Genomic DNA, 25,787 nt, shown 5'->3' on the forward strand with positions numbered 1-25,787 from the left:
TTGAAAGAACCTGAACGGCGCCTGGAAATGCAATCCCCATAGTTCTGATTGTGGTCACTTTTAAGACAATGGCACAATGACACTGAACGATGTCCCTCTTGAGATTAAGAGATGGTCAACTCTGACCTATGATGGAATAGGCCTAGAAGCCAATTAAAGCATAAATCAGGTCAATAACAAGGACTCGTGGGAGTGGCCTGTAGATGTGGCCGCCATGAAGCTAGATCTTCGCTCTCTTCCTCTCGAGTTAGCAGACGGGCAGAGGGAAGCCTCTCCATTCTCACCTCCCACCGACTCTTCTTGGTGACCATGGCTGCTCCTGGTGTGACCTGAATATTAAACATCCCTTATTCATTTTTAGGCTTTCAGGCTTTTTTGTGAGGATTTGATCAGTAATGCCTGATGGGAAGGCATTTCCTGTCGGACAATGAAAGGTTTGAATGCAAGAGACCCTCAGTCATACTCTGAGTCCTCAGCCCAACCTATTATTCAGACTTCAGAAGCCATTAATGCTAGTCAGAGTAATCAAGTGTTTCTAAAAGCTGCCGAGTAATTATTTTTATCTGACACAGTGAAAGCGAAAACGGAGATGCTTATTTACTCCTTGATTAACTTTAAGAAGTGCTTTCCTACAAGGTTAAGATATTTGATTTCGTTTTAAAATTTTAATTTAGGTTGACACAAATTTAGGTTGACCCCAAGAAGTGATACTATTCATTACAAAAAATTCAAAGATGACAGAATAATATAGAATAAACAGTAAAATGAAAATATTTTAGGATACTTTTTTGATGGGGATATCTTAACCCCATGTAATATCCTTCCAGGGTTTTTTTTTTTTTTTTTTTTTAAATAAGCTTCTAATACCTTGGTCCTCAAAGTGTGGCCTGGGGGCCATCAACACTGGCATTTCCCAGGATCCTGTTGGAAACGCAGAATCTCGGCTTCACTGCAGACTTTATTGAATCAGAATCTGCATTTCAACAAGCCAGCCCAGGGAGGGGGCAGTGTTTCCACTAATGTTAGTCCTTTGGAAGGCATCCCGGTTGTTAAAGAAATGGAAAGAAATGAATAAAAGCGGTATGCAGAAAAATTAGCCAATTCATTCTACAGAGTTCTGTGTGAACAGAGCCCAATTTTGGAACACACCACTAGAGAATCAGATGTTGGATTGACCTGTTAAAGAGGTGTCACTCACAAGTAGGCCACCTCCCCTTAGTCCTTATAGTAATTACATATTAATAAGAAAATCATAGAACCAGGAACTTTTACAACTGAGATGAACAATAGAATTCATAGTAGTGCATGTGAGGTCTTGAGCCTCAAACTGGGTTTGTTCCCCCCAAATTTGGGTATGAAGTTAAAAATACACATGTTGCTGGTGTGACCAGGTCCTCACAAGCTATGGGACCTTGAGTAAATTTCTTCATTTCTTGGGGTCTCAGACCGTAACGTGTAGAATCCACCTTGCAAACTTCATTGGATCCTCATGTACCTCAAATAAGGGGTGTGGGAGGACTTCAAAAACTGTATGAGGACCTAGAATGGTACCAGGGCAGATTTCAAGGGTGGATCCCAGTTTCATCCAATTAATTGCATCTTGTGTGAGATAATATCACAGTGAAAGGGTGGGAGCCTGCTTGAAGTAAAGAAAAGGTGAGCTAATTAATTAGAAGGTATCACATGTTTTCTCCTCTGTCTAGAGGGGTCCTCATGAGAACCAGAGGATTCTCGTGTTCCAACATAGATAGGGAGCCATGGGTGCTCATTAAGGATCTGTTGAATGAATGCATGAATCACTAACCTTGAGAAAGGTAATGAACATTCATTTATTCAACACGTACTGACTGATCCAGGCTGGCCAAAGATACAATGGTGAGCAAAAAGCACACACTATCCCTTGCCCACACGGAGCTTATAATCTACTCAAATACTCACATGGGTAATTGTAAATTGCATCATTGCTCTGTGCCATAAAAGATAGGAGCCCTGACCGGTTTGGCTCAGTGGTTAGAACGTCGGCCTGCAGACTGAAGGGTCCCGGGTTCGATTCCAGTCAAGGGCATGTACCTTGGTTGCGGGCACATCCCCAGTAGGGGGTGTGCAGGAAGCAGCTGATGGATGTTTCTCTCTCATCGATGTTTCTAACTCTCTATCCCTCTCCCTTCCTCTCTGTAAAAAAAAAAAAAATCAATAAAATATATTAAAAAAAAAAAAGATAGGAGCAAGGAGCCCAGAAAACCTGTACTAGAGCAGATTAACTTGATTAGAGTGGTTTGAGGAGACTTCCTTGGGGAAGTGGCCCTTGAGCTGAGAGCTGAAGAATGAACAGGAACTAAGGTGGGGCAGAGGGGAGGGAAGAGTGTCCCAGGCAGAGGGAACCGTGCATGCGCAGGCCTTTTGGCGGGAGGGAGCATGGGGGCGCATGGTGGTCAGAAAGGCCAGTCCTGTTGGGTGGAGTGATGGGATGAGGCTGCGGACCATGCGTAGCTGTGTGCACTTGAGTTTGGTTCTTCTTCCCGGAGCGCGGGGAGGCCACTGAAGGATCGCAGATGTGATGGTGGTGGTGGTGGAGGATGTGTATTTTGCAATGATCAGATCTGGGTTTTGGAAAGATCACTCTGGCAGCAAAATGGAATATAACTCAGGGGCAGGAGGGCAGAGTGTATGTGTGGAGACAGACAGGAGACTTTTACAGTCTAGGAGAGAGAGACAGAGAGAGACAGAGAGAGACAGAGAGCGAGAGAGAGAATGCTCCCCTCCACAGAAGATCCAGCTCCTTGGGTCTATCTCGTTCTCTCCTCTCCCTGCAGCCTTGCTTCTGGGAGGCCCTGCCCACCAAGAGGGAGGCAGGCCTATGCAATGAGCTCGCCCCTATAGACAGAGAAAGTGAACCAGATGGGGACCTGGTCAGCAAATTCGTCCATTTTGAGTCCACGTGAATCAGTCCCTGCCAGGTGAAATGATAAAAATGCAGTTTCTGAATCTGCAAGCTGAAAACTCAGCCCTGGATTTAGGTTGACCCCAAGTACAGGTAGCCTGACAGGCCCCCCTGAGAGTATCCCCCAGGCAGCATCCTTCCCTTTACTCATACCTTCACTCCAGTTAGGACACCATCTCTTACACCCCTCACTGCAAAGATGTGAAAAGTGAGGCCCACAGAGATTTCATAATTTGTTCAAAGTCACACAGTAACTTTTAAGGACCAGTTCCCTGTCTACAGTTCATTAGGTGATATTTCCAAAATGCTCTCCTGGTCAGCATCATCTTTATATACATATACTAGAGGCTCGATGCATGACATTTGTGCAAGAGTAGGCCTTCCTTCCCCCGGCTGCTGGCACCGGCTTCCCTCTGGCACCCGGGACCTTCCCTCGAAGCCCGGGCTTGGTCTGGAAGGTTGTCCAGATGGATGCCTGGTCTAATTAGCATACTATGCTTTTATTATTATAGATAATGGACTGAGTCATAGCTATGTGCTTTAAAATTAAATTTCATTTTTTACAACTTCTATACTTCGCTCATTAATTACAATCTCCAGCCCCGAGAGTAGAAGGGCTACTGTATGGGCATTCAGCCTAAACCTTACAACGGACTAGCTGAGCCTTCAACAAGTTCTGGTATTGCAAAGAAATTCACAAACACTGTTAATGAGCCTTTCTGTATCGGTGTCAGTGCCTTCACTTTTAGATGACTTGGAGAACTTACAGTTTTCAGTGAGAAAAAAATGAGTTTTCCTTTGCAATTCACTCTCACGGGCCATTCTTTAGCTTAACCAACAAAAAACAAACAGCCCAGTGATTGTCCTGGGCCTCTCAGTGTACATTCTCCTGCCCGCACTGTTCCTGTTTCCCCTTGGCTTCCTCATGGGGTTTCCTGCCCTGACCCTTTTTTATGATTCCCCTTCTACTGCTGGGCCCTTTTGTGATGTTTCTGGCTTTTATTACTGCATTTTTACTTACTTGTTCTTTGTTCTACTGCCTGCTCCCTCAGGAAGCAGCTAAAAATTCAAACCTTGGCCCTCGTGTTGTTGCTAGAGATCTTAGTTTATATTTGTAATAATTATTCAAGGACGTTCCAAAACAAAAACAGATCTGATTTCCCCATCATTGTTGCTTTAAGATTGAACAGTAGAAGTGATATACTGTCAATTACAGTCAAATGCAATCTGGTTTTCACATGGTTTTCTTCCTGTCTTTCCATGGCACAGCTTCATACACTTGTAATTTTTGATAACCAAGATTCAGGGGTGTGTCTGTGTTCAGCTTTTTACAAGAATCCTCTTAGCCCTGGCCACTGTAGCTCAGTGGTTAGAGCCCCACCTGCTCACTGCAATGTCTTGGGTTTGATTCCCAGTCAAGGGCATTCACCTGGGTTGCAGGTTCAATCCTGGCCTGGCCAGGGGGCAGGTGCAGGAGGCAGCCAATCTTTGTGTCTCTCTCACATTAATGTTTCCCTCCCTCCCTCCCTCCCTCCCTCCCTCCCTTCCACTCTTTCTAAAAATCAATGGGAACAATATCCTCAGGTAAGGATTAACCACAACAAAAGGAATTCTCGTAAACCAAGATTTTGGTGATCATCTTCAGGCTAGCTCCTTGAGCCTGGAAGCTCCAGGTTGCAAGAGCTTGGCCTAGAGCTGGGAGAGGTCCTGCTTAGAGGGCCCTGAGATTGCAGTTTGTGTTAAACATTTGACTTTCTCTCAACTTGGCAGTCTCTCTCCAAAAGAAGCATTATTCTCTCATCTTTAAAGAATGCTGAGTTTAGTCGGTTTTGAGCAAATTATCAGGAGAATTCTCAAGAATTAGGAAGAAAAAGCCAAGCTATTTTACTCAAACTGGGGCTACAACCTCCAGGGGTGCTGGCGAATAACCCTGTTTTCCCTCCATTTTAACCCACTCCTGGCTGTGTCAACGCTGTGCTAGCACAATCAGCTGAAAAAGGACAAATCTGAATCAAGCTAACAAAGTATTCTTTCTACCCAATGCTGGGGTAGGGGTGCGGGGTGGAGTTTACTCGACTGAAATGTTTTGTTACTATGCAAATGATATTACTCTTTATGAAATATATGGTTATAACTTTTTTGTAACCTGGAAAATGTACTTCCTACCCCTCCCCCACCCCCTGGTTATGAGAGAATACAGCACATTGTCTGGGAAATGGCTTCCAAGAGGGGGCGGCGGGGGGGGGGTGGGGGGGAAGCCTGCATAAAGTAGTTTCTCAAAGCTCTGTCCTGGTGACTCAGTTAGTTGGAGCATCGTCCCAAAAACAAAAAGGCTGTGGGTTCAATTCCCGGTCAGGGCACATACCTAGGTTTTGGGTTTGATTTCTAGTGGGTGGGGTGGGGGGTGTATAGGAGGAAACAGATTGATGTTTCTCACATCAATGTTTTCTCTCTCTCCCTCCCTCCCTCCCTCTCTCTCTCAAATCAATAAAAACATATCCTTGGGTGAAGAGTAAAAAAATAAGAATAATTTCAAAGAGTAGGTTCTCATCAGTGACTGTTGAGTTGAATTGAACCTAAGAGACTGTTTTGTTTTGTTTTTTGTCTATTTGTTTTTATTTTGGAGAGAGAAACATTAATGTCTAGGAGGACTGGTTGAAATGTTTGAAGCTATGTTTGCATGTACTAGTATGTTCAGATAAACATCAATTGTCCACACCAAAGGAGAGGACATTATGGAAGTCCCCAAACCCATCTCCCCACTCCTTAGCACTTCCACCATCCAGGCTTCACTTCAAATTCAGCACTTTAAAAACAGGCCCAGCAAGGGCTAGTTCTCCTTAAAATCAGCCCCACCTTCCCCAACTTCCTCACCTATTCAAGGCAGTCAGGTTAAAAACATTGGAACTTCGTTAAATTCTCCTCCTCAGCATTCACCCTCCCATTACCCAATTAATCATCAAATCCTGTCTACCCTTCCTTTATAATGTCTTGGAAAGTCCCCATTCTTTTCTCTTCTGGCAGGACAGAGATAGAAGGTGGGAATCCACATACAGGTGAAAAAAAATTATAGAAATATAAAAAAGTGCAAAATAACATAGTTTCAAACAAGCTTTTATACCGATCCTGGGGCACAGCACTGCATTTGTCTTGTGAAATTCAGAGCAGTTGGGGCCCTTACTCAGGTCCAGCTCAGGATATTTTGATTCCAGCCACTCCTCCCTCGACTGAGGATCAGGAAGCCTTCATTTCCAGATGAATCAATCTCCATTCACAGCATGGCACATATATATCTAATCTAAACTAGGGTTGGCATAATTAATTAAGAATATTTTATTTTGAGTTTATTCTTGTGTATGGTGTAAGTTGGTGGTCTAGTTTCTTTTTCTTTCTTTTTTTATTGCATGTACCTGTCCAATTTTCTCAACAGCATTTATTGAAGAGACTGTCTTGACTCCATTGTATGCTCTTGCCTTGTTTGTCAAGTATTAATTGAGCATAATGGCTTGGGTCAATTTCTGGGGTCTCTGTTCTGCTTCATTGATCTATATGCCTGTTCTTGTGCCCATACCAGGCTGTTTTGATTATAGTGGCTTTGTAGTATAACTTTTTTTTCCATTTTTTTATTAAGGTATTATATGTGTACATATCTTACCATTGCCCCCCCCCCCTTGTAGTATAACTTGATATCTAGTACTGTGACCCCTCCAACTTTGTTCTTCTTTCTCAAGATTACTGCTGCTATTCAGGGTCTCTTTTGGTTCCATATACATTTTTGGAGTGTTTGTTCTAGGTCTGTGAAATATGCTGTTGGTATTTTAATAGGGATTGCATTGTATCCATAGATTACTTTGGGTAGTATGGACATTTTAATAATGTTGATTCTACCAATCCATGAACATTGTGTAATCTTCCACTTGCTTATATCTTCCTCTCTCTTTTTTAATGTCCTATAGTTTTCTGAGTACAATTCTTTTACCTCCTTGGTTAAGTTTATTTCTATGTATCTTAACTTTTTTATTGCAATGGTAAATGGGATTGTTTTTTTAGTTTCTCTTTGTGAGAGTTCTTTATTGGTGTATAAAAATGCCATTGATTACTGGGTGTTAATTTTGTATACTGCTTTGTTGCCAAATTCATTTTTAAATCTAGTCTCGACATGTCTCACAGCAATATGTTTGCCGATACACATTCTAGTGCAGGGGAAAATAAACAAATGGGACTACATCAAGATAAAAAGCTTCTGCACAACAAAAGAAACCATCAACAAAATGAAAAGGGAGCCCACTGTATGGGAGAACATATTGCCAATAAGACATCTGATAAAGGATTAATATCCAAAATATATAAGGTACTCACAAAAGTTAACAAAAGGAAAACAATCCAATTGAAAAATGGGTAAAAGACCAAATTGGACACTTCTCCAAAGATGGCCAAGAGACATGAAAAAAAATGTCAAAGTCACTAATCATCAGAGAGAGGCAAATTAAAAAGACAATGAGGTATCACCTCACACCTGTCAGAATGGCTATCATCAACAAATCAACAAATGACAAGTGCTGGCAAGGATGTGGAGAAAAGGGAACCCTAGTGCTCTGCTGGTGGGAATGCAGACTGGTTCAGCCATTATGGAAAACATTATGGAGTTCCCTCAAAAAATTAAATATGGAATTGCCATTTGACCAAGTGATCCCACTTCTAGGAATATACCCTAAGAAACCCTAAACACCAATCAGAAGGAATATATGCACCCCTATGTTCATAACAGCACAATTTACAATAGTGAAGATCTGGACACAGCCTAAGTGTCCATCAGTAGATGAATGGATAAAAAGCTGTGGTACATTTATATCATGGAATACTACACAGCTATAAAAAAAGAAGGACCTCTTGCCTTTTGAGGCAGCATGGAAGGACTTGGAGAGTATTGTGCTAAGTCAGAGAGAGACAAGTATCACATGATCTCACTCATACATGGAATCTAATGAACAAAATAAACTGATGAACAAAATAATTCAGAGACATAAGACGCATGGAACAGATTGAGGCATCTCAGAGGGGTTTGGGGGGGCAGGTAAGGGGGAGAGATTAACTAGGGAATTTATATACATATACTAATATGCTTTGCCCATGGACACAGACAATAGTGTGGTCAAGGCCTGGGGGCAGGTGTGGGGTGGAGGGGGTCAATGGGAATGAAGGGGGGAGGGGAATCTAATATTTTCAACAATAAAATTAAAAAATACAATTTTTTTAAAAAAGAGTATTTAATGGCAAATTAAAAATTCTTTTGTTTATATTTTACCTTCACCTGGACAGAAGCTCATTCTTCTGTATTGTTACTGCTCCTCCCCTTCCCCATAGCAACCAACACAGGGTTCTGCAGTTTGTCGTCTATAAATAAAATGTTTGTTAAATCATAGAGCCTTAGAATTTTAGAGTCAGAAGGGACCTTGGGAATCCCTCTTGTCCAATCCTTGACTTGACAGATGAAGAAGCCAGTCTAGAAAGATTAGCTGACTTGCCCAAATTCACATAGCTGGCTGGTGGGAAAGGACCAGAACCCAGGTTTCTCCCGCTTTGAAGTCCCGACCCTAAATTGTCCTTAGATAATCATGACAGAAATGTCTAATTTTACATAAGGTCTCCCAGGGATGGTGGTGAGAGGGGTGATCTGCTTTAGACTGAAACGTTTACAAAGACTCGGTCGGTCGCAGGACCGCCCCGAAGAACTAACTCCTCAGCTCGGTGCTGGGGAGGGTGGTCACAAGTTAACGTGTTTATGAGTCTGTGGCCTAATCGAGGTTCTTCAGACGGGAAGGCGCACCCCAGGGCCCCCACACGGGGGGCTAACCCTCCCCGGACCCTCCCAGGCTGCCTTCTGTCACACCGCCGCCGCGGGGCCCGCCCCACGTGGACTCGGCTCCCAGGATCAAAGTCTGTTTGCTGCCGGGACCCCGCAGGTGTGCGCTGGGCGGTGGGCTGCGAGGACCCGCAGGCTAAGAGCAGGGGGTCTCGCCCAATGCCGGGAGCCCAGCCCGCCCCTCCTCCTCCTCCTCCCGCTGCTGCACGCGGCCCTCGCCCCCTACCCTCCCCCACGACGCTCGCTGCTGCACCCGGCCGCGGCCCCCCAGCCCACGCCCGGCTCCCGGAGGGAAAGGCCCCGCCCCATCTGTCGGGGCCGCGGCCCCGCCCCCTCCTGCCCCGCCGAGACTCCATCCAATAGTGAGCGCGGGTGGGCGGGACGCGGCGGCTGTCGTGAGGGGGCCCTAGCCAATGGGGACGCGTGCCGGGCCTTGTGGGCGGGGCGTCGGATCCTTGTCATACTCCGGTCCGTGTGAAAACGGGGGTTCCGAGTGCAAAGCAAAGTTTTTTTGTAAACCGTCTGCAAAGCCTGGGGGGAGAAGCAGGCGCCCGACACCGGGCCGAGTGCAGCTGCTGTGGCCGCCGCCTTTTTAGCCTCCCCGGCGTCGGCTTCTCGATCCGAGCCACAGCGGAGGCGACCGGCGGAGGAGAGACCTGCGCGGAAAGCCTTCAGATGCTAGGAGCCTTCGCAGCGCGGACCTGCCTATCGCCCGCCCCCGCCTCCCACCAGCTCTTGCTTCGGGTCGGGCTCCCGGTCCCCGGGCTCCGGGAACCCCAGCTCCTCCACGCCGCCGCTCCACTGCAGGTGTGGGGCTGCTGGGGCTGAGCCGGGCCTCCGCCTCGGCTCCAAGGACCGACGCCTGCGGAGCTGCAAGCTGCCGGCCCGCCGGGGACGCCCACAGGCGCGGGGGCTCGGCGGCTGAACCCCTTTTCCGATCCCGGAGGCTCCTGAGCGGTGGCCCTAGCGGCCCGGCTCGGACCGAGAGAGTCCCGCGCCGTCCTCCTTCCGTCACCAGGTCCTAGACCGACCCCCGGCGCCTCCCAGCCACCGCCTCCCCCAAGTGTCCGGGCCGCGCTCGGCGGGCCCCCGAGCCGCAGCCATGGGGTGCTGGAGTCGGAACCGGGGCCGGCTGCTGTGCATGCTGCTGCTGACCTTCCTGTTCATGGTGCTGGAGATGGTGGTGAGCCGGGTGACGGCGTCGCTGGCGATGCTCTCCGACTCCTTCCACATGCTGTCGGACGTGCTGGCGCTCGTGGTGGCGCTGGTGGCCGAGCGCTTCGCCCAGCGGACCCACGCCACCCAGAAGAACACGTTTGGCTGGATCCGGGCCGAGGTGATGGGGGCTCTGGTGAACGCCATCTTCCTGACCGGCCTCTGCTTCGCCATCCTGCTGGAGGCCATCGAGCGCTTCATCGAGCCGCACGAGATGCAGCAGCCGCTGGTGGTCCTCGCGGTCGGCGTGGCCGGGCTGGTGGTCAACGTGCTGGGGCTGTGCCTCTTCCACCATCACAGCGGCTTCGGCAACAACTCGGGCCACGGCCACTCGCACGGGGGTCACGGCCACACCAAGGGGGTGCGCGGCAAGAGCAGCCGCCCCTTGGTGGCCGGGGACAGCGACCACAGGAGCCCGGGCGACCAGAGACCCGACCAGGAGGAGACCAACACCTTGGTGGCCGGGAGCAGCAACTCCAACGGGCTCAAACTGGGCGGGACAGGTGAGGAGAGAGTCGCCGCCTCAGGTGGTTGGGTTTGGGGAGCCGAGACCTGAGCCTGGGCCCCGGGGCGGGATGGCCCGCACGCCCCGCACGCCCCCTGGTGCCGGAGTCGGTCTGCGCGGCGCCGAGCCGCCGCCTTCCCGCTCCCTCCGGGTCCCGCCCCCGCCGGGGAAGGCGTGCAAATAGGACCCCTTTCTGCGCAGGTGTTCGCAGCCCCCCGGGGGCGGGGGGCGTCTGGGGGGGGTAGGTGGGCGACAGCCCTCTGCAGTGCGCTTACCGCACTTGGCTGTCCTAACAGGCTATCTTTTCAAGAGACTGTCTAATCTGGGTTTTTAAAGGAGCAAAAGGAGCAAAGATGCTTCCTAACTCAGTTTCTGGACCCTCTTGGGAAACGGAGGCAATCAGCCATTCGTTCTTAGTCGTGGGCTGTTTGAAATCCAGGTGGTTCTTAACGCCCTTTGAACAAGTTTCTGGATATTGTGTTCAGGGCTGCTTTGCCATTGACTTTCCAGAACTCAGGTTTCTTTTATGAACAGCAAGGTATGGTTCAGTTAGTTGTGTAACATCTAAACCCGAATTCTGAGAATCCGAGACTTGGGACCTGTTTAGGCATGTTTAAAGTTAGGACTTTTTCAGTTACACTAAAGGTGATGGTAATTTTTCATCTTTTATTTTTAATGGATGCTGTTCATTCTAAACATAAGTGCTCTTGAAAGGAAGTTGGAAAGTAAATGTTGAAAGGAATCAACCAATGAATGCCCTACTACCCAAGCTCAAAAATAACAGCTTGTATTTCCTTCCATTTTTTTCTCTCATTTGTATTTATTTACCTGGTTGCATGATACTACATAGACAGTTTTCCTTGTTTTGAAGATGCAGGATATTAGGTTAATGAAATTCAGATTGTATATTGAAAAAGTTTAGTAGATAATTGAATTTTCCTTTCACTCCTATTCTGCAGGGTTTTTATTCCAAAGAAAATTAAGCTGCTCTGGTGTGTGTGTGTGTGTGTGTGTGTGTGTGTGTGTTTTAACAGATCGGTATGTTTGATTTAAGAGTTACAGAGGGAAATAGGAAGAGGTTGGTAAAAAGGTTCAGACTTCCAGCTGTAAGATAATAAGGTCTGAGGAGCTGTGTAACACATGGTGGCTATGGTTGATAACACGTATTCTGTAATTGAAATTTGCTGAGAGTAGAACTTAAGTGTTCTTACCAAAACAAACAAACAAAAAAACAAAGATAAATATATGAAGTGATGGATGTGTTAAATAAATGGGGGGGGGGTTCTTTCATAATGTATAGAAATAAGTCATCATGGTGTACACTTTAAAAATAGTCTAAAAACGAGTAGGGTACATAGTGATCAATTAGCTGCAATTTTTACTGAGGTTACTCTGATCCTTGATAACATTTTATTGTTGATTTGTCAGTTTCTAAATCCTCTGTACCAAGAAACTATCATTTATATTCATAATAAACGTTTAAAAGTGAACCTTAACTCCTTAAAGACAAAAAGTTCTGTGTCAAATCAAGCCTTTGTATTAGACTTATCCATAGTTGCATTTGATGTGGGGTGTTAGCATTCAGTTTTGCTATATGCCAAAAAGATTAGCAGAATGTTCACAGGACCCCATCTCCACAAAAGTTGAACTTTTTTTTTTAATGAGTGGGGGGAGGTAGGGTGGTTGGGAGGATGGGGAAACTATCCTCTTAATGACTTTATTTAGCTCTGGCCATTCTGTCCTGGCATGGTCCCAGTATGTCAGTTTATATTAAATTGCCCCAAGCACATTTTAAAGTTATGTTTTAGGAAAAAATGTCACCTCCTTACTTGAATGGAATTAGACAAGGATGTTTATATAAACACTTTAAGGATTGGATTCAAAGTTTGTATTTCTTTGCAGATCCAGAAAAGTCCAGAACTAATGCGACAGATGTGCAAGTGAATGGGAATGTTATCAGAGAAGCTGACAATATGGATTTGGAAGATGAAGCTGATGATGCTCAAAAGGCTGGACAACTTAACATGCGTGGAGTTTTTCTGCATGTCTTTGGAGATGCTTTGGGTTCGGTGATTGTAGTAGTGAATGCCTTGGTCTTTTACTTTTATTGGCAAAGGTGTCCTGAAGGGAAGTTCTGTGATAACCCGTGTACCGCTGACCCCTGCAAAGCGCTTGTAGAAATAATCAATAGTACTCAAGGAACAGCTTTTGAGGCTGGTCCTTGCTGGGTGCTGTATTTAGATCCAACTCTTTGTATTGTAATGGTTTGTATACTTCTTTACACAACTTATCCATTACTTAAGGAATCTGCTCTTATTCTTCTACAAACTGTTCCTAAACAAATTGATATAAAAAATTTGATAAAAGAACTTCGAAAAGTTGAAGGAGTTGAGGAAGTTCATGAATTACATGTTTGGCAACTTGCTGGAAGCAGAATCATTGCCACTGCTCACATAAAATGTGAAGATCCAACATCATACATGCAGGTGGCTAAATCCATTAAAGATGTTTTTCATAATCACGGAATTCACGCAACTACCATTCAGCCCGAATTTGCTAGTGTAGGCTCTAAATCAAGTGTAGTCCCATGTGAACTTGCCTGCAGAACTCAGTGTGCTTTGAAGCAATGTTGTGGGACTCGGCCACAAGCCTATTCTGAAAAGGATACAGAAAAGGCCCCAACAGTTAGCATTTCTTGTTTAGAACTTAGTGAAAATCTAGAGAAACCCAGGACTCAAGCTGAAAACATGCCTGCTGTTGTGATAGACATTAAAAAGATGCCAAACAAACAACCTGAATCATCTTTGTGAGTCTTGAAAAAGATGTGATATTTGACTTTTGCTTTAAACTGCAAGAGGGAAAAGACTCCACTGAAATTCTAAGTTTGCCAAGTAGTGTAATTGAAGTCTTTGTCTGGTCACACAGTTTAATTCTATTTTTGTAAGAACATAATGGGACTGTTTAACAGACTTCTGTATGACAATTTGTGATTCTCAGTGCAGAGTACAGCTATGCTGTAACAATTTTGAAAAGCCAGTTTTAACACTATGTTACATTTTGTTTAAAGTAAGTATAAACCTTATATAACATAATGACATTTGATTTCCAGTTTTGCCATGGTGAAAATTAATTAGGGGGATAAATAAATTAAAATTGTTACTGGAATTTCTCTGCTTTTCTTTTCCCCCAGTGTTATATTTTGTTTATTAAAATTATAATTGCTAGAACTTAAAATATCACCAACAACTTTGTTTCCTTCGATACTTTAATATTTACTTGCTCTTTAAGATCATTATATAGCATAGTGGCAGCATATTTTAAGAGTGACTGATGGATATTATTAGGAAAAGTTTTTATTTTCTTCACTTGGGGTATTTATCATACTAAAGGTTAGTTATTATCCTGTGTTCTATATTGCTGAGTATTGCTCTAATAAACAGTGAGATATAATTAACAAATTGAACTATAGTTTACACAAAATAGGGCATATGGGGAGTAAGAGCAGGGAAGAAAGTTTACCAAATTAAATATTTAGGTTATTGTAAATTGATATTGAGACTACATTCTAAATCCTGAGAATTTGAACGTGTTTTTTCTTACCAAAGTTAGTCTAAAACATGGACGTGTTCACCAGCATTACTTGCTTTGAAAGATTGGCATCAGAAGCACATATATTCAGTAAATGTTTTTAAGGACATTAAACTCAATCTAATAATTACATGTTAAATGCAAGCTTACTAATAGAATCTTTAAAAAAAAAAAAAAAAAAGACTTTCCGGAGTTAAAGTCATTTCATAGTGACCAATCATGAATGGATTCAAGTGCAGCTTTTCAAACACCACCAGCAAATGCTTGTTTTTTTGCCAAAAGCCACTGACTTGGGAGAACAAAGAAATCTGAATACAGTTTGGATATTAAATTCTTAAAAAGCAATATGAGTTAAAGCAAAATCAGTCATTAAGTTCTGTAAGTTATCTTGTCTTGACAATGCTCAGATCTTCCAATAGTGGCTTATTTTGGGAGAGGCCGCAATATCTACACAGGAAATTGTTCTTCGTTATTTTATTGTTGCTATACACAATTGTTATTTAAGGGTATTTAAGTGGTATTTTTCTTGATAGAGAGGGATTATGGTTTGTGAAGAAACTAGATTTTTGTCCTCAAAAGGGTGAATATTAATATCAGTTATCATGTATAGTTCTATTTTTCTAGCAACAAGGTATCCTGACTACTTCAGTGACTTTTATAGATGACTACTTTTAAGATGGCTACCTTTTGGGCTTTGAAATAATTCATCGTTTAATGTTTCTTAAGATGAACACGCTGGCCTTTGACAGTTAACTTTTTAAAGGGATGATCTTCTGTGGTAGATGGTGTGGGGTTTTTTTAGCTGAAGCCTGTTGCTGGCAATGGGCCTATTTAAGAACAGCTGATTTTTCCAATGAGAATGAGGTAATTTTAGGAACACAGTTTGTAAGTTCACATTTACTCTAATGGGCCAAAACCATAACCTGCCAATTTTCAATACATCTTGACATTTTAATACTCTTATCTGATATTGTGGAATTAGATTCCTAAATTGGTAGTTACTTTAAATTTTACAATTTCTTTTTAAACATGAAATTGGGGAATTCCCTCATTGTATGGATGAATAAAAGAAAGAGAAAGCTTCAAATTGTACTGTATCATGTATGTTCCTGATTTAACACTTTAAACTACAAAACATTAAGATCTCAAAACAGTTTGTTATAGAAACATTTCAGTAATGATACAGTAGGATAACTGGTAAAATATATTCCATGCAATGAGGTTTTCTTTACAAATGCTCTATTGGGTCTCTTTTTAAAAGGTTGTATAATGTGTAAGACATCAACCGAATGAGGATTTTTTAAAATGATGTATAAGCTTGGGACAAGGGCTCTTCTCCCCACCTCCAAGTACTTGGAAGGTTACAAACTCTAGGTTTCAGTTATTTCGCTTTTCATAATTTCTAAGGAGCTTGTATGTAGCAAAGTGGTACCATAGGAAGATTCTCTTTTTTCAAAGGACTTCGTCATAATAGCAAAATCAGTGGGCATTGACTCACCTTTTGAGTTTTGGCAGAGAATTATTTATTTCTTTACAATGCACTTTCTAACCCATCTTTAGCTATATTAGCATCTTTAAAAAAATGCTTTTATATTTAAGTATTGTGGGATTTAGGTGTCTTTTCTAAAGTAGCTTATTCCTTCTTGAAAGAAAATGAAGGGAATACCCTGAGTTATTCGGAGAGGTGGGCCCAATATTTAAATATGCTGTTTTCTAACAGGGCGTCAGTTTTAGGAGGTGTACCTCTCCTGCTGGCTCTTTTCTATTTGAGCGAGATCAGTGTATTTAGAATGTGTTTAGCAACTTGTCTGTCGTCTCGGTTTAGTGAGAAGGAGGTGCTGCATGTACCTGAATTAAAACCAATCCAGAAATTTTTCCAAGCCAAATGCAGCCTTAGTGATGAGAGAGATTTAATTCTCCATTGTCACCTTGTAGCTTAGATGAATGTTTAGTTAGGTTTTTTTTTTGTTCTTTTTTGAAGGGCATATGCATTGTAAAAGTAAGGACTGGAGCCTACAAGAAAAAAGGTCAAAAAACTTTGCTGTATGTATTTTAACATTTTAGAAAACAATGTTTGACTAACTAAGGTATGTAACTTAGGTAGGAAAAATTTCCACCCAGACCACCTTTGGAAAATCACAATAGGTAGGAGACTTATGTTAACATTTTGTATCTTGTTAACAGCCTCAGTTAATCTAGAACTTTTGAAAGTTGAGGGAGAAGGCCTATGAAAGCTAATGTGAAGTATTTAGTAGGCTAACTGGTGTTGAGTTGGAGATTTTTACTGTTTCTAAGCAGATATCATTTTAATGATATGTCATTTACCTGCTGTCTTAAGATGTTCACATACATAAATGTGGAGGATAATTCTACATTATAGATATATTTATTTTAATAGCGTTTCAGTTAAGTCATAAAACAGTGTTAAAACGTTTGGGAAGGTAAAGGGGTTTTTTTTTGTTTTTTAAATTGAAACCGTCAAGTACAGTGTTTGACCATCTGAAATTGTAATAGCACTATTTTGATGTAGCTCTACCAATACTGTGTGGCGATGCTCTTTGGTTTTACTAGCAGGCGCTGGGATATTGGGCAGTCATTCTTACTGGCACAAGAGCTTTTTGTATGTCATTCAGCTTAAACTTTTAAACCAAAAATGTTATGGTCCATTGTCTTTGGCAAAGGGATGCTGAAGGGAATGTAACATAAAATTAATGTGTGGTTATTTGTAAAAGGACACAAATTGCCACCTTAGGGTTCTGCCTTGAAACAGCACAATGAAGTGTATCTGTGTATTCCGTGATTCCTTATGAAACTTCCATGTTGTGTTGTTTTGGGTCTGCCATCGCCTGTCCCGCGGGCCAGGTGTGGCAGTGAAATGCTACTGTCATCTCATTAAATGCAGAAGCACATAAGATGTCTTCAGTGCTGCAACATTTTACCTAACCGTGTGTGTGTTCTATGATTGTACATTGTTTTCCAAAGCTGTTCCTCCTACCTCATCATGAGGCTTTATGGATTCGTTATGTATTATAAATGTGTTCTTTATGAGACAGACTACTGTGTTTCTTCTCATTTATTAAACGTTAAGTAGAAAAATAAATTAATTTTTAAATATCTACTTGGTTATTTTGTGCATGTGGCCTCCCCTCCTGTGCTAGGCTGGGTTATGTAGAAGAGACTGGAACAGTGATGGGCAACCTTTTGAGCTTGGTGTGTCAAACTTCGCCAAAAAACTGAGCATAACTCGGGTAGTGCGTCACTTTGAGGGAAAAACTAACTCCAAGACTCTAGTCGCAAATGTTTCATCCTCGGGAGCAGCAAATGTTTCATCCTCGGCATGCGGCCGCGTGTCATCAGAAATGGCTACGCGTGTCAGTGCTGACACGCGTGTCATAGGTTCGCCATCACTGGACTGGACTTTAGGCATCGAAAGGGAAATTGCAGTGTTGCTAGTGGACAGAATGACTAGGTTGTGTGAAAAGACAGTGATGTGTGGAGGAAAACAAATGTGGGCAAAAATGTCAATGAAAACTGAAAGGGTAACAGTGCAAAGGCTCACCCACATGAAATAATGTCTGTGAAATTTTTTATAAGCATTTATAATTAGTGCAGCTACAGGTTAATCTACCTTTTGTACGTGCTATTGCTTATTTGTAAGCCTGGTTACTAACAAGGATTATTAACTATTTTACTTATATAATCATCTGGAACTGTTAAGAGTACATTAGTTTGGTTATATGAGTTCAGGACTATCATAATTGTAGTCTCATAAAAAAATATTTTTTAAAAAGCTTATACTTCTAGCTAGGAGATAAACAGTTAAAAAAATCAATTGACAATAAATGGCAGTAGATAATAGAATTGAGAAGTGCAGTAGAGATATTCCAAAGGAGGTAAAAATCTTTGGAGAGGATTTCTGTAGGTTAAAAATGAAAGGAGGAGTAGGGGTTGAAAGGTAAGGGCATGGAATAATAGCATAGATGGTTGAGAATCGAGTGGTAGGAAAGTAAAAGAAAAGGTTAGCATCTGGTTTGAATTTGGTTTTATGGGAATGGAGGAAGCCATCAATTTTTGAGTGGAAAAGTGAGAAAGTGGAAAAGGCACTGTACAGGATAGGTTTGGAATGGGAAGTAGACAAAGAGACAAATCAATTACTATAGGTATTCACTGCTAAGAGCCCAAATACGCATGCCCACTCTACACATACATTCCTGTTGGCTCCACACATATGCTGTGTTCATACTTTAACATATCTGAAATCAGAATGCATAGATGCAGTCAGCAGTAAAACTGCTGTTGGTCAACTTTTTTAATCTCATCATGAGACTTTATGGATTGTTATCTATGCTAATAAATCTACACTAATAAAAGAGAGAGATGCAAGTTGACTGTACCTTCATGATGCCCACCAGCCAGTCAGGAGTGAGTATGCAAATTAACCCAACAAAGATGGTGGGTTAATTTGCATACATAGGCGGCCAGGGGCAGGATGCTTGCCTCGTCGCCATGGCAATGACGCAGGTGTTTCGCACCGCCCCAGCCACTCCGGGCCTCTGGGCCTCTGGGCAGCGTGGGAAGGAGGAAAGGCGGCTCAGGGCCAGAGCAAAGGCTGTGCTGCAGCCAGGGTAAGGAAGACCCATTCTGCACAAATCTTCGTGCATCGGGCGTCTAGTGTATTATAACATAGAAACTGTTTTTAGTAGTAAGTGTTCAGAAAAGAATTCTCTGGCAGTATGGTCTTTCAAGAACTATTTGCCAACATTCGCTGGAACAATTACATATACTATGCATTTCACGTGTGGATAAAGAGCCATTGCTTTTGAATTCGATGAAGATACTCAAGGTCAGTGACAACACTTTAAAGAAATTTCATAGGCATTTCTGAGCCTTCAGAACTGACCACCTTGTCCCTGCTCCCTCTCCCCACCCCCCACTCTATATATAGCCTATATAGCTTTTTCCCCCCTTTTAAATTTGCTAACGATTACACCTGCATTTGCTTACTTACAAACCTGTTTCCCTTTTAGAGTATAAACTGAGGTCAGGGTGGTCATCTACATTTCATCAGGATCTAGCACAGAGACTAGTACACTGTAGTCATTCAAAGGTGTTTGGACATTGAGGCATGCCAAGGGTGGAAGAAGATACCGTAATATTAATAGCTAAAATATACTGAGCACTTATTACATACCAGACACATACATTTTTAAATCTAATCTGTACAAATTAAATTAAATTAAATTCCCATTTCACAGGCAAGCATAGATTAAGCACCTTACCCAAAGTCATCTAGCTGGTAAGTCATGAGTCAGAACTGGATGGAGCTAATTCAGCAAGAGAACTAGGATGTAGCAAGTAGCTTGTTTTCCTGTCACTTTGAACCGTCAACAACCTACTTCATAAGTAAATTTAAAAATGAGTTATTTTTTAAATTTTTCATTCAATGAGCCGCAATAGAAAGACAAAAAAAAAAGAGAGAGAGAGAGAGAAATGTTAAAGAATTTGATATTTATTTTTTTTAAAACAGAGTACTTGCCAGATGAAAAATCAGAACTTTGTTACGGCAGACTACCTGACGTTTTCAGGATTTAGGGCCTCTCTTGGTTTTCATCCAGCCTTGTGGACAAGTGCCAGTCTTTACAAACTAGTAGTGTTTTCTCTTCATGTGAGCTAAAACATAGTATTGTTTGAGATATTAACTGCGGCTTAAATATCCTTTTGCTCTGGCAACAGTGGGTCATTGAGGGAATGAGGAGCAGAGGTGGTTGCAGTAAATGTGGATGCGGACACATGGGCCATCTGCTTTTCGACAGGGGTGCTATTAGCATTTGGGTGAGACAATGCATGATAGTACGGAAGTGTCCTGGGCGTTGAAACTAGCAACGCTGGTCTTCCACGCTGCCTGGGTGACTCGTGTAAGACACTGAGACTTTCTGCTCTAGTTGCCTAATCTGAAAAATTAGGATAATAGCATTTCTCTTACAGGAAGGTCGTAAAGATTAAATCAACCTATATAAAGTCACACACTTTGAACAGTGTCTGCTCCTTCGTACGTGCTCAATAAATATTAGCCACGTATTTTAGTCTCTTCCTATTTTGTACCTTTCCTATTCTTCCCTTCTTTCTCTTTTCTCCTCCTTCGTATTTTTTCTCCTTTTTTCCATTTCCCCTCTCTTCCTAAGCCAATGAGTGACCCTTAGTTAGTAAGACATTGGTTAATTCCATTCTTGAGTCTTGAGCATATAGTGTTCTTTTTAATGGGACCACAATTCTCTCTCTCTCACAAAACTGTAGGCTTTTTATTTTTCTTCTTTGAGTAACTTCTGTAACAAACACTATCTGCAGGAGACAGGAATATCTTACGGGCAAACAGAAGTTTATCTAGTGATCTATGACTTACACTTCCAGAAGTAAAGAGCTTGGGGGAGCAGGAGTAGGGGTAGACCCCCGAAACAAGAAAGACAATTCCAACAATTTGTGTAGGCTGTGGAGGGAATGGGTGTGAGGTGTTTTCCACCCACGACGGGGTTTGGGTGTGTGTGCTGTCTGCCCTCTTGCTGCTGGGGAGCCTGGTGGTGATTTCTGCTAAGGGCAGAGCTTGGGCCAATGTCTCTGAGGCCTTTCTCACTGAGGTGCAGGGATTTTATGAGAAGTCCTTTCAAGGGGCCGGGGTATGGCACAGTGGAAAGAATCCTGGACACGTGTGATTGTCTACTGCGCTGACCCAGCAGTCCAAGGAGGCAAATTCAACGGAGACAGTGATATCCACTTCCTTTCTTCTTCTGCATCTTCTTCTCCATCTTCCTCATCTTCCTCCCCTCTCCCTTTCCTTCTTTTTCTCCTTCTTCCTCCTCTTCCTCTTCTTTTCCTTCACCTTCTTCCTCTTCTCCTCCTCCTCCTTCCTCTCCTTTTTCTTAAAAAAAAAAAAATCAATGGACAATATAATTTTTACCTATTTTTTTTAAAAAAAACTAAACTACTTGAGAACCTCCGAGTGCGCAGGCAGTGAGCATGCTCATGTAGGTCTGGTGAGCAGTGTTCTGAGTCAGCAGCTCAAGCATTTTTCCTGGCCACCACCAGCTGCTGTGGCTTTGGCTGCCCTTGTTTTAAATTGTGCTTTCCCTCTCTTTATTAGAACTTAGAGACAAGTCACACGAGGAGCACCTAGTTGAAATATAAGTTAATGAGCATCCAGAGAAAAATGAGCCTGCAGAATTGCTTCCTCAAGTCACTGTCCCGTTCATGTGATGACTGTTACCTTAGAGGACATGAAAGTGTCTACACGCCTCCAAAACACAAAGTCAAAGATGCGCTGATTCCACCCCACACGGTTTCTCATTTATTGGAAGTCAAGACGGCTCTTGCCCACAGTGTGGGATTTGTGGAGAAGGCCTTGCAAAGAGCAGCCTTCTCTCTTACCTCATTGTTTAAAGCAAAGCACTAGCATTTTGTATATGTTTTTTATAAAGCCAGCTAATTTTATTAAGTGTATAAATTGGGTTTTGAATGCACTTTTTTATTTATTTTTGATGCTGGAACACATGGTAATATATCAATTCATATTTTAAAACTATATATATATATATATGTGTGTGTGTGTGTGTGTGTGTGTGTGTGTGTGTGTGTATATATATATATATATATATATATATATATATATATATATATATATATATTAGAGGCCCGATGCATGAAATTCGTGCAAGAGTAGGCCTTCCTTCCCCTGGCTGCCAGCTCCAGCTTCCCTCTGGCACCCGGGACCCCGGCTTCCCTCCGGCCACTGGCAGGCACCCAGGACCTGGGCTTCCCTCGCAGCCCTGGCTTCGTCCAGAAGGTCTTCTGGTCTAATTAGCATATTATGCTTTTATTATTATTATAGATGTGTGTCTATGTAAATATGTTTCTATAACTGTTTTTTTCTTGCTCAAATAAGTAAATCAGGTGAACAACTTATGCCACTGTTGTTTTAAAAAGCATCTTTATTGTTGAAAGTATTACAGACGTCCCCTCCCCCACCACTGAACCCCTCTACCCTACTCCCGCCCCCTCCCCAGGACTTCACTGCACTATTGTCTGTGTCCATGGGTTATTGTGCCACTTTTTTAAACAGTGAAAAGTTGAAATGGGAGATCACATTTGAAAGGAGCTTATAGAACCATTTTCGTGACATATTGACCTAAAATAAAAATAGTGTTTCCTATAAATATTGACCTAAAATAAAAATAGTGTTTCCTATAAATCACATACACTGTGCAAAAGTGACCAAGTACCAGGACCCGGTGCCACATAAGATCCTGGCGGCGCTGGGGGATGAGATTACACTTGGCTGTGAAAGGCTGTGGCAAGCCGCCAGGCGGGGAAGGTGTGGGTCACCCCTTGGGTTCTCAGCTGTCCCTATTCTTTCCCGGTGGCAGGAGCAGAGCCTTGGAGAGAAAGTAAAGGGACATTGTGGGCACCTCGTCTCCATCAGGGCCCAGCACTGTATGTGCACAAACCCACTCCATCTAGTGTGGGGGGTGGGGCATGGGTTATGGAGACAGACACTTTGTGTGGTGAGTGATGGTTACTAGACTTATCCTGATCATCACGTTGTAAGGAATAAAAATGTTGAGTCATTAGGTTGTACATCTGAAACTAATATACTACTGAATGTCAAGTATAATTAAAAAATAAATAAATAAAGAGAGAGTGAGAGGGAGAGAACCCGCTTTCTTCTCCAAAGCAGGTTTTTCTCATGTTCGGATTTCCTCCTAATCGGTCACCAGCCTAAAACCGGGGGTTGAAGCAACCCGGAGGAGCAGGGCTGGCTTCGTGGTGTGCTGATTTGTTGTGTAATAGCAGTGACTGCCTTGGTGACTCAGCAGGGTTCTGTGCATGAAAGTCAACCCAGTGGTGACAAGCTCCAGCCCTAAGGCCTCCCAGCTCCTGGGATCCTCCACAAGGTGAAGGCAAGGGCCATTTCTCCGAGCCTGATCTGGATGTCTGGATTCCTGGAGAATGAGAAAAAGCTTTATCTCAGAAGTAGAGATCTTCCAGCTTGATTTTGCCTCCCTGGGAAAAAAAAAGAGAGCCTGATGAATACAATGGGCGAGAACATGGACTTTGCAACTGGAGAATTGGTTTAAGTGCATGCTCTGGCATTTACGAGTTATGTAACCTTGAGCAAATTATTGACCTGCAAAATGAGAACATTAGTATTTATGTCTTAGGAGACTGCGTTCACGTGTGGTGATGTAGGGAGCATGCCTAGCACAGTGCTAGCATTTAGCAGCTCAATAGATGGTTGTAGAGATGATTTTTACCCTCTTGAGCCCTGCCATGCTATCAGAACAGCCATCCCACTACTCTGTCCAATTCTCAATTCTTATCCAAATATTGATTACATTCAGAATTGAAACTGAAAATGGGCTGCATGATCTCCATAGGCAAAGTAAACGTGCATTGGAGAAACTAGGCTGGGCGTCAGGTGGAGCCGTATCAGATAAACTGGTTTAAATTTATGGTTACCAGCCCTGACCTTACAGAGAAGGAGTTGAGTGTCTTTCCCCTTTGACCTTGGAATGTCATGTTCTTGTGCAATTCCCTAAGTCTATCATTTGCAGGTGGATTCTGGTTAATGGAAACCTCTTTTGAATGGGACAAGAGAGACCGCTATTTCAAGAAAATCTGCAGGTGTGTGTTTTAAGAATGTAGATTCACTCTCTCCTAATGGTGCGGGTTGCTAATCCAGACTGCTCATGTTTTGGTATGTGTATCTTTGTGTTTGCAGAATCAAATACTTCTGTGGCTCTCCATGGAGTCATAGAGTCAGAGGTTTTTTCACTAGAGTTTTAATTTCCCCAGATACTCAGGATTTGTAGGGGGTGGAGGGAAGGTCACTGGCCACAGATTAAACTTTTCTGGGGGGAAACCAGTTGGGGTAACAGAGGTCACTGAGTGTGTGCTAATCATAAGCAATTGAGGGCCTGCAGAGATGGCGAAGCCACACGCCAGCTGCCTTCCCCTCTGACTCAAGGCACCTCTTGTCAAAAGCAATCTACTCAGCTCTGGGGCTTTAAGAAATAAACATTTTTAATTACACAGTTTATACCCAGATGCATTCCCCTAGTAAGCAATTGAAATAACACTGATAAGGCTCAAAGAAATTTCCCCCTATTTGCTTTCTAGTTTTAAAAAATAATGGATTTTGAGTGTATCAAAAGTCTTTTTTTTCTATTGTTATGATCATAAGTTTTGTTTTTTAATCATTGCTCCCCTGTGATCCTCAGTTTGGTATGTAGCTTCAAAACCTTTTCCTGTGTGTGTGTGTGTGTATACACATATGTATATAGATTATATATATGTGTATGTATACATATATTTTTAAACCCTTACAAATTTGTATAAAGTATATTCTTTTCCTATGTGTATGCATATGTATATATTAATATGGGTATTAATATCAGTATTTAAGCTACATACATATGTATATATGTTACTATATAATGCATACCTATATTAATTTATGCAGGATTTTCCATGGAGAGGGTTTCTCAGCTGAATCATTTTGCAACTTGCTCTTTGACTCGGTAATATGTAGTTCATAGAGACCTGTTGTTTCATTTAGAATTGATGGGTAGTGTTCCCTAGTGGTGAGTTTATTTGGCGGGGCCGCTACTGATGGATATTTAAGGTGGTCCAGCTTCTCACTCTTGGAGACAATGAGCATCTTTAACCAGGTTTCCTGTACACATGGGTCTGCCTGTATAGGAAGCTGCTTTTAAGAAGTGTCCTGGGGTTTGTGCCATTTAAATGTAAAAGATACGGCTGAATTGCCTTTCTAAGTGCCAGTTTCAATTCCCGCCAACAGCGCCTGAGAGTACTTGAAAACTTTTCATATTATTGAACTAAGATTTTTGTCAAAAGTTTGTGGTACTTTCATTTGGTTTTAATTTGCATATACCTGAATAGCCGTAAAGTGGAGTATCTTTTCACGTCTTTATTGGCCACCGATATTTCCTCTTCACTGAATTTCTTATTCAAATTCTTTCCACAGCTTTCCCATTTGGGTTGGTTATCTCTTTTATACAAATGTGTAAGAGTTTTTTAAATATATTCTTGATACTAATTGTTTGTTTCTCTTAGGCTGTTGCTCTTTGTTGAACTTTGTTTCTGGTATCTGTTTATACCCAGAGAATAGGCCATGTAAGGACACAGCAAGAAGAGGGCCAGGTGCAGGCCAAGGAGAGAGTCCTCAGGAGAAATCAAATTAAATGTGATACTATTAAGTCTTCCAATCCGGGAGCATGGGATTCCATGTCATCTGTGTTGATATTACCAAGAGTGGCGACCAAATTTATCAAGGGTTTAGTTCTAAACATTTTTGTTTGTTTTTGCTTACTTGTTTTTACAGTAAACATTTTTATGCACCTGAATTATCGAGATAACACAAAAATATACATACAAATAGATATACATAGGTACATACATACATACTCTTGTATATGTATACACACAGACACACACATATGTATTTCATCTTACTACTTCTTGAAACTCACTTATTCCTCATGGATTCACTTTTCTTCTTATTGGAATACATTTTTATTTCAGAGAGGTCTAATTTGGCTGGACAAGGAATTTTTATTATTTCCTCATTAACATCTTATTTCATCTTTGCAAAAACCCTTAAAGGA

At 42.4% G+C, this 25,787-nt stretch overlaps 1 protein-coding gene across 1 annotated transcript; it reads left to right on the forward strand.

The window, feature by feature from the left end:
• Nucleotides 1–9,303: 9,303 nt before the first annotated feature.
• Nucleotides 9,304–17,230, forward strand: SLC30A1 (solute carrier family 30 member 1). Its single transcript, XM_079762191.1, has 2 exons — nucleotides 9,304–10,522; nucleotides 12,427–17,230. The coding sequence occupies exons 1-2, from the start codon at nucleotides 9,907–9,909 to the stop codon at nucleotides 13,332–13,334; spliced, it is 1,524 nt and encodes a 507-aa protein (XP_079618317.1). The 5' UTR covers nucleotides 9,304–9,906; the 3' UTR covers nucleotides 13,335–17,230.
• Nucleotides 17,231–25,787: the final 8,557 nt, after the last annotated feature.

This window comes from Cnephaeus nilssonii (assembly GCF_951640355.1).
Source record: "Cnephaeus nilssonii genome assembly, chromosome: 21".
Taxonomy (NCBI): Eukaryota; Metazoa; Chordata; class Mammalia; order Chiroptera; family Vespertilionidae; genus Cnephaeus; species Cnephaeus nilssonii.

What these genes read in the sequence shown, in the direction of transcription:
- SLC30A1 (XM_079762191.1), top strand. Translation starts at nt 9,907, where the DNA reads ATGGGGTGCTGGAGTCGGAACCGGGGCCGGCTGCTGTGCATGCTGCTG. An exon ending in GCTCAAACTGGGCGGGACAG is followed by an intron (nt 10,523 to 12,426) that starts GTGAGGAGAGAG and finishes ATTTCTTTGCAG; the next exon opens with ATCCAGAAAAGTCCAGAACT.